Raw genomic sequence first — 8963 nt, 5'->3', positions numbered from 1 at the left:
CTGGATCCGCACACACTACATTATGCCACTCGGGGGAGGGTGACTGCTTCTTTTAAACCTCAACTTCAGAAGATAAGAAAACATCTGTGAAGACTGAAGAGTCAAAAAGTTGCCAGTTTCAATAGCCTGAGGTTAAGTTCAACTCGGGTGCAAATATACTTCAGTAAGTCGTAACTAGTATTGGAATATATATATTGGTTATGGGATTCCTGTTGTGCAGCAGATTCTTAAACCCTAGGAGGATGGCGGGGGTAAAAAAGAAGTATTTTGCCTAAAAGCAAATTTAAAAAATTTTTAAAAAAAATCTACAGGCTCCCCATTAAAAAAAAAAAACTTGAGGTTAAACGATGCTAAGGAGCTGCTAATTTCTTAAGCTTAGTCACACTCCCAAGCATAGCGTTACTTGAAATACTGCGTCGACTTCCCCATTAAGCATGCCGGATTAGAGCGGATCAGCTCGGAAGCTTCCTCCGACCTCTGGTATAGCTCAAGTGTACAGAAGAAACTCTGGGATGACGATTCATCTGCAGTACAGATAGTAACGCTGCCGCCAACGTAAAGATGTTCGCCGAGCCCTTATACTGACCCTTCCACCTACTCACTGTAATTACAGCTCGGCAGAGGAGACCACAGATGGTCAAGAGGTACATCCGAATATGTTGACAATTGGAGAGCCATATGGTATCAGTGCCATTAAATGTCATAATAGAGCAAAGAGGTAAAAATCAGTTACTAAAATACAACTTAAATCTACGTTTTTGATTCAAATCACACTGAATGTGCAAGATTGACAGTAAACTAGACTCAAAAATGCTCATGGAGACCATTTGTTGGGATAAACTAAAGAGTTCACTGCCATCTAGTGGCGGAGCATGCCCACAGCAGTTCCAGCAGGACAGATGGGACCGGCTCATGAAATGAGGATTGAGGAAAATGTCAGCCAAGCATACGACCTTCATGGATTAAAGTGCAAGCAGGGATTGCAGCCAATGTTTTAGGAGATCGTCAACCCTTCCATTTTGGGGTAGAATAAAGAAAACAAAACCAAGCCAATGATAAATTCAAATAAGTTTTATTGTGACTTAGAAAATTACACTAATATACAAAACATGTTAAAGCGGGCCAGGGCGAGACCATTAAGGCGAGTGCTGCTGAACACCCTGAAAGTTCAAAATAGGGAAGGAAAAAAAAAAGCATTAGGGTGGCATTCTACTTCAAGTTACCAACATGTCAAATGATCTCACCGTTTCCACATCTTCAATAACGGCCAAATTGTCATGCACTTCAATGTCGCTCTCCGTGCTGTTGTGAGAGCACAACTCTTCACTGTCTACCTCGACAGAACTAGGCTGGAGAAATGTCAACGACCAACAACGGCAGTGTTGATCAACGGCCGTTTGCACGACAAAACCTCAAACCTCATCTCTGAAACGGCCCCAAATTATTCAAACAATAAAGACTTACCTCATAGTCGGGATCCTTCTCTGGGTCTTCATCAACAAGCTCATGCGTGAGGGCGTCCACCCAGTGGCGGGCCTCCTCATCCTCATCCTCCAAGTCATCCTGTTTCCTCTTGCTGCCCTTCCCACAAGGTTTTGTGGGAGAGATTCTTATTTCTGTCAGGAATGAGTCTTATTTAGAATCAAAGCTTCTTCAATCTGCAATTTTTACTTTTCAGATCCACAAATAAATCTTAGAAAAACATCAGGTTAGAAATTTCCAGGAACAAGCCAGCTATTACTTTTACTTTAAAAATTGGAGCCATAATCTCATTTTGCCTTTCGAAATTACACTGATTGAGCTGAATATCTTTAGATACCTAGAGCAAGGAAGCAGCCAATATCAGTGGACTTGGGGTAGCCCAGTGCACCATGCAGCCAGCTAGGCAAGATGTTGAGCAGCAGGCGTGTGACCGGGTGAAGGCGCTTGCGAATGCTGCGGCGCCGACGCGAACTGGCTAAATCCTGCAGCTCCTGTTGCTGCTGCTTGGGTTGCCTGAAGCCCAGCAGCCACCAAAAGCCATGATACGCATGGACCTGCAAAGACACAGATTTTAAAACAATTAATAAAATGTTCCAATGGTTTTATTAAGCCAAGTGAAAATAAATCAAAGTTGCTTCACCATAATTCAACAAACAAAAGAGATGAAAGATCCTTGTCACGTGATGAATTAACCTCGCCTGCATAGACCTCATGAAGTGGAAACGAAAAAAAAAATGGGGCGAGGTGGTGCAAAGTCAGGATACCATCTTAATGCGAATTGGAAACGGCCGTGAAATAGTAACATTGATGCTCAAGCAACTAAAAAAAAAACTATTAAAAAACGGGGGGTTAAAGTATGCCAGGCCATTATCGGTTATTCGGCTGCACGTACCACGATGCCAAAGGGCCAGAAGATCCCCCGCATCACGTAACGAAGGACCCCATACCGCCTCACCTCCACAGAACCCTGCCCAGACGAATAAACATGTGGAAAACAAGCACACACTAAAATGGCGGACCAAACAGGACAAAAACGAAACATTATGTTACCTTGGTACTCTCGGCCTGCTCTACTATGTCACTGCGGGAAACATCGGCCATCATACTAGCGGGCCAAACACGCGCTGAAGACCGCGTGGACGGCTCGATGACGAAAAAAAACACAACTCCGAACTTTCCAAAAGCTCACAAGTACGCCCAAATGTACCCTCAGGAGTTTTGCGTTCAACCAATCACCGGGCAAAGGCGCACATGTTGTAATCAAAGTTAGCCAATCGGCACAAGGCACCAATTAATTACAGTGACGTAAGTCAGCCTATCAGGAAATAGTGACGTTAAAGGCGCCATTTTAATTAAAGCCAACAGAAAGTTATGTATAGATAGATGAATAGATAGATGTATAGATATGGATAAATGTTTAGATAGGTAGGTTTCATGCTTGGATCCTAAAAATAAACAGAAAAAGTATCCTTCATCCTTGTAGCCATTTATGAACCTCATTAGCATATGAAGAGCTTTCAAGAAAAGCTTCCTTTGTTGATAGCAGGCTCCCTAATTGGCGACCATTTCCGTTGACGTCTTTCGGCATATTTGCGTAAGTGTTCGATAAAAAAAAGCCTGGGGGACTAGTATATAAGAGTGGTCTGTGCCAGGGGAATGGAAAGAAAGCCTGAGAGAGATGGCGAGAGACGCAGTGAAGAGGACGTTCAGCATCGATGCAATCAGCAGCAAAGTCGAGGCGGGTGATTACACGGCGTCGCGCAGGCATAGCAGCGCCGGGGTGCGTGCGCTCCTTTGGGCTACGAGCCACTCCGGATCCTTCGGTTGCTCTCTGGGATCCAGCCGGGAGAACATCTTCCCCAACATCCTGACCCCTGACAGCATCCCGCAGTTCACCATCCCCAGCCTGCTGGTGCAGAACGGCCTCAGGATGCAGGAGACTCACACAGAGCCCGAGGAAGGCTGGGAAGGCTCGCAGAGTTCCGGCATAGAGTGGACCGAGTCCTCCGCGTCTTCGTCATCGTCGGGGTCTCGATTGGAGCTGTCGGCGCGCAAGGCCGAGAGATGCGACTCCGTTCCGTTGCAGCACAGGAGGACCCGCCTGCAGAGAGAGGCGTCCTACCCTCGGTGCCCCACGGAGCACTGTTTAGACCCGGCCAGTAGGGCGGCACTCTCCCTGCCCCACCTCACTAAGGTGACCACCCCGTATGGGTTCATCACCTTGAGCCAGAGCCCTCAGATGGCCAACGAGGAGGAGCTGCTCTGCCAAGCCGGGATGCGGTGGGGCAACAAAGACAAGGAGACCCCGGCCTCGGATATGAAGACAGACTTGCGGACTGACTCGATTCCGGCCTCTTCACACAAACAAGACAAGCTCAAACAGCGCCTCCGTGTGGCCATAAAGAAGCACATCCCCTTCTGCCACTAACTGACTGCACCAGTGGTATTCTTGTGGCAAATAAAATAATAAACCAGCATCATCTGAGCAGCACTGTTGTTGAGCTCGTCACTTGTCACTTAAACGTTTGGAATGCTGAGAGACAGGCGAATGTTGTTGTGCATTATCGAAAGAAAACAAGACAAGCATTCAGCTCATGATGTGTATTTAAAAATAAGATTCCTACAACCTATACATTTGGAAAATGTTGCCGTTAAGGTTCAATGACGTAATCTCAGCATTAATGGTTGGTTATTTTTAGAGAGAGTGTTTAATGGTAATATTTTCTCCCGCCCACGTTTACCTTTTAAATGACCCTCTGTTTACTTGCGTGGGTTTTAACATATGAAGGGCTGGAGTGAAGGGTCTCCTACGCTAATGATGCTCCCGCGCCGGCTGCACAGCTGTCGTGGCATCATTGTCGCCATGCCTCGAGGAGTCTGAAGGAGGCCTCGACGACAAGAGCAGGCCAGATGAGTGGATTTATAAACAACCGCCACGTTTGTTTGTTTATGTACGTGACGCAGGCGTTTTGCGACAAAGGAGGGATTTCTCTTTTCATGCAATGAGCAGCTGGCTTCACACATATTTATCAATATATTAGTTTCAAACAATAAATCAAAAAGAGGAAATTACACAGGGCTTGTCATTTATCTGAAACATTGAAATGTTTTTTTAATGCCTTATTTTTGGCAGGCCATTTTTTCAAAGGCCACCAAAAGGTCAATTACTATTTCATAACTGCACGTTATTCGTTGTGGGAGTGCTCATAAATCCAGATTATGATTCAAATCAAGAAGGATGATATAATAGCGGCATTACGTGTGCTATATCTTATCGTGTTGGCTGCCGTGCTACGTGCAGGTGGATTTAGTTTGCTGTTACACCTCCTACTTACAAATCGAGATAACGTCCCACCGTTAGTAGGCACGCCGTCGTATACTGAGGCTGCAAACGTTAAAAAAAAAGAGAGACTGGGGTGAGTATAAGGTGAGCACTTTTAATCGGTTCAGTTTCAACATGCAGATTTCTATCAAGTGAATCAGAGCATCAAATGAAAATCATGCATACATAGAAAACAACACAATCAATATCAACAGGAGAATCAACTCACAATTACAATGATAACCAATCTACCTGGAGGAGTACGGTGGTTTCAAATTTAATCATAAATATCAGCCTGTGCGGATGATGAGGATGGTGATGATGAAGGGGTGAGCAGGAAGTCATCACTAGACGTCACAGAAAGTAAAACGCTGTTACACGGGGGTACTAAAGGAGTCCTATATGCCCTCTTTGATTACAATACGTTGAAGTGGATGAGAAAGGAAAGTGAGCGACTGCTTTTTGTTTTTTTTAGTCGTCATCAGAGGATGAGTCTCGCTCGATGCTGTAAGCCATGAAGAAAGCGTCGGGGCGGGCGGGGACGAGGGGATGGCCCGGTCTCACAATCTCAAAGCCCAGGAAACTGAACGTGCGCAGCAGGGATGCTGAGGAGGGAGAACAGAAAACAAAACATGAGCTCATGAGTCCAGCACAAAATCCACAAGACTTAATCCCTCACCTCGATCGTCACGGCTCTTGTGGAAACAGATGAACACGTGCTCGCCCTGCAGCTGCTCCTCGGCAAACTCCAGCACCAGAGCAAAACTGGGTGCACAAATGTTAAACACACCATGATGGCATCATCTCTCAAAAAGACACATTTTATTATTAATTGAGAAAATGAATCAGTGTGTGGTGGAGAAAGGCCAAGGACAAACACGTGAGCTCCCCAGCGGGCCTCATTTTCCAACTGACCTGTCTTTGCTGCCCTCGGGCAAAGCTCCCGGGGGGATTTCAATGTAGAGGTTGCCGGCTTTGAGCGCCGCCCTCCAAACGCACTTCTTGCCGTCGGAAAAGCGCGGCTCAAAGAGCAGGAAGCGCACTCTGCTGTTGGCGGGGGCGGGTTCTTCGAGAACCAGCAACTGAGCATCCTGAGCGAGGGGGAAAAAAAGCCCACAACAAAAGTGGATACAAGAAGAATGCATTTCCAAATGGAGGAGAACCAGAAAAACACGAGAAGCACTTACGGAATAGAATAGCTTAGCTGAAAGATTGCGATCCCGCTGGTCATTCCCTCGCCCACCTGGGATCTTCAGGGGTGGGTGAGGGGCATCAGGAGCACCACAGAGGCCCCGGACACGGGTTACTGCAACAGCGGGAGCACCTCCTGGGATTGGAGATACTGTGGAAAAATACCAGTGCGTGTGAACACGGAGCCATGAGTGCTGGGAAAGTTCTCCAGAGGTTGTGTTTCCCGACAACACGCTCCTCCTTATTTAAAGAACCAACTTGGCTGCCTAGTAACTCATCGGTGGCGAAAAACTTTAATGAGTGACCATATCGTGAGTGTGATGGGGAACTTTGGACGGGCAGGAAGGAAGGCGTGGTTTTGTTACCACATTGTGGAACGTCTGACTAAGTGTCTCATTTCAGCACAATCATCACAAAAACATGCTCAAGTTGTATTATATTGTATTTATATTTCTAAAATTAAAAAAAATATTTAAAGGTGACACAAAGTCATTTTATTTGGATTGTATTGATTAAATTGCATGTTTTTATTTATATGTATAAAAATATTGATTTTATGCACGATTGGGATTTTTTTTAACACGATATCATTTTGTAATATTTTATTCCAATATTTTGTGTATATTACGTCATTTTATTGACCGATAAATAAATATTTAAGTACATTTAAGGACATGATCATGTGACTGCTGACACAAGCAAATACCAGCTGTTTGTTTAATCATTAGCCTGCTTTAGTGGAGGCACAAACTTGGCCTTAATGGCGACAGAGGACAAACGGCAGCCATGTTTCTGCCTGGAGCTGTGACACGCAAGTACAAATGCACTGTGCGTGTTGCTGCATGCGTGTGTGCTGTTAAATGCTGGCATGCTATCAGATGAACAGAAGCAGTACCGTGGCTCGTCCACGCTTACGTAAATGACGCCGGGGCGCTATATGTGGAGCGGAGGTGTGAGAATTACTTGGCGCAAAGGATACGAACACTTGTATAACAGTTAAGAATGTTATAGAGCAACCTTTACAGGTCAGGGCCAAGATTCCAATTAGGATTCACAAGTTTATTTTTTATGCATGTATATATTTATTTATTTTTACATTGCTTAGACAGTTTAAGCTTCTGAGATCATCCAAGACTACCACAAAAGTCTCATTTTCCAACCACACAATTGAATTCTACTTTTTGCATTGCATTTATTATGCTAGTTTGCATGTTAAAACATGACACACAAGTCTTTGAATTAAAAACGGGTGTGTTTACAAACGATCTGGGTGCAACAGAAGAATAACAAGCCTTTATGTTTTAATATGACATCACTAAATCACCCCCTCCCTCCTTCTTCTTCTTCCTCCTCCCCCAAGCAGTCGCAGTGCAGTGGAAATTTCCAAAGAGTCTTTCACAACAACGCGAAAACCATAAAGACAACATCCATGGGCACGATCAGACCAATGCAAATTATACCTGGGTATAAAAATTTTCCAATCACACCCACACACACACACTCCGCCCCCCCCCCCCCCCCCCCCACGTCAATTAAAAAAAAACAGGATGACGACAAAAACACCTGACACCGAGTGGACAAGACAATAAGATCAGATACTTGATATGCACTTATATCAACTTCCTGCTGAAAAGGAGATTAAATCAATTGCTCGCAGCGATTTAATGGGTGCTAATGAGCTTCCATGGCAAATGGAAAAATACTGTACAAAATAAACAAGCAGGTCATTGAAGGCGATTAACCACAGCGAGGGGAAAAAAACATGTCTGTATACATATGAATATAGGTCGTGTCTGTATATTTCACGGGCAGAACAATTAATAAACAAAATGAAAATACATCAACAGAATAACAGAAGGCCAAACAACAGTATTGTGACGTAATCATACCGAGGCCATAGCTACAGGCTAACGCTGTTTGCATTGCCATGACATTGACGTCAACACATTAGGGAATCGTATTCAAATGAGACATTTAAACTTTAAAGTGAGGGTGGAGTTTGTTATTTTTAATCGATTAATTTTACCTATCTCAGACTTAACAATAGAGCTTTAACATTGGTGATGTAAAGTGGCGCCACTCCAGGAAATAGACGGCGTCATTTCGCCAGGCCCCGTTAGCATAACTTTGACGACATGCACACAAAAAAAAACAAAAAAACATACCTTTCACTTTCCGGTTTATTACTGGTCTGTTCGATGACGGGCATGTTGGATAAGTGTCTGTCTTTTTTTCTAGCAAAGCAGTGACTATTCAAAATCGTTTGTAGGTTCGATTTAACCATCCGGACTGCGTCCACACTGGCGTGCCGCTCGCTCGTCCTCCCACCTCTACTCTGGCCGCTTCAGGGTACTGACAGGCGGCCAACAGGCTGATGCCGCTGGGTTTCGCGGAGGGGGAGTGTCCGATGTCTTGTGACCACATTCATCCAAGCCGCAAAAAGGGAGAACATCATCAAACACATCAGACGATAAACATCAAGCTATTCATTTTTATGATACGTGACGAATTATTTAGGTTTAACTTGTTATAAAAGGTGAACTAATCGTTGATTACGAAACCCCCAGAAAAAAAACAAAGAGCATTTTTAACTATTTGTGGATTTTTCTTATTGGTTCTAGTCTTAAAAACATTTCTATCTCTTTATATTTTTATTTTAAAGGATAATTTCGCTATAATTATATTTAGAGTTAGTTTTACAAAGTGCTCATTTTGGAATCACTCTCGTTTATTTTAGTTTATTGTTGAAAATGTGTGTCTTTGCCTTTCAATTTAGGTTTCAGTAACTAAGTTTTAGATTATAATAAATATGCATAGGTGAACGCATCTATACAACTATAGACCTATGTCATTTTTTCCCCATGAAAAAACAACGCAGCCTCGAATCTTATCTCAACTTTGAAAAGAATTTAAACACCATTTGTTCAGGGACGCTATCTTGAGAATCATTGTATTAAATATACTGTGA

The 8963-nt window shown here is 43.8% G+C and overlaps 2 protein-coding genes across 3 annotated transcripts; both read right to left on the bottom strand.

Annotated features, from left to right (window-relative positions):
* Positions 1-1056: 1056 nt before the first annotated feature.
* On the bottom strand, positions 1057-2693 carry org (oogenesis-related gene). 2 transcript variants are annotated; one of them, XM_049729358.1, is made up of 6 exons: positions 2533-2693; positions 2375-2449; positions 1820-2036; positions 1465-1616; positions 1245-1349; positions 1057-1160 (listed from the first exon to the last, which is right to left on the bottom strand). In XM_049729358.1, exons 1-6 carry the CDS (start codon positions 2584-2586, stop codon positions 1137-1139), a joined length of 627 nt encoding a protein of 208 aa, XP_049585315.1. In that variant the 5' UTR covers positions 2587-2693; the 3' UTR covers positions 1057-1136. The 2 variants fall into 2 exon arrangements, with proteins under 2 accessions (XP_049585315.1, XP_049585325.1); XM_049729368.1 differs by having other exon boundaries at positions 1245-1302.
* Positions 2694-4899: 2206 nt separating this feature from the next.
* On the bottom strand, positions 4900-8377 carry oaz1a (ornithine decarboxylase antizyme 1a). Its single transcript, XM_049729345.2, is given in 6 exon segments — positions 4900-5409; positions 5484-5569; positions 5720-5895; positions 5992-6078; positions 6080-6146; positions 8161-8377. Coding segments are annotated over 6 exon segments (669 nt in total). The 5' UTR covers positions 8280-8377; the 3' UTR covers positions 4900-5275.
* Between the last annotated feature and the right edge of the window lie 586 nt (positions 8378-8963).

Source organism: Syngnathus scovelli, chromosome 10 (assembly GCF_024217435.2).
Source record: "Syngnathus scovelli strain Florida chromosome 10, RoL_Ssco_1.2, whole genome shotgun sequence".
Classification (NCBI taxonomy): Eukaryota; Metazoa; Chordata; class Actinopteri; order Syngnathiformes; family Syngnathidae; genus Syngnathus; species Syngnathus scovelli.
The sequence above is the reverse complement of the archived record's forward strand: the minus strand, read 5'-3'. Positions and strand labels throughout refer to the sequence as shown.

What these genes read in the sequence shown, in the direction of transcription:
- org (XM_049729358.1), bottom strand. Translation starts at nt 2,586, where the DNA reads ATGATGGCCGATGTTTCCCGCAGTGACATAGTAGAGCAGGCCGAGAGT. An exon ending in TCTGGCCCTTTGGCATCGTG is followed by an intron (nt 2,037 to 2,374) that starts GTACGTGCAGCC and finishes GTGTCTTTGCAG; the next exon opens with GTCCATGCGTATCATGGCTT. An exon ending in TGGCTGCTTCCTTGCTCTAG is followed by an intron (nt 1,617 to 1,819) that starts GTATCTAAAGAT and finishes CATTCCTGACAG; the next exon opens with AAATAAGAATCTCTCCCACA.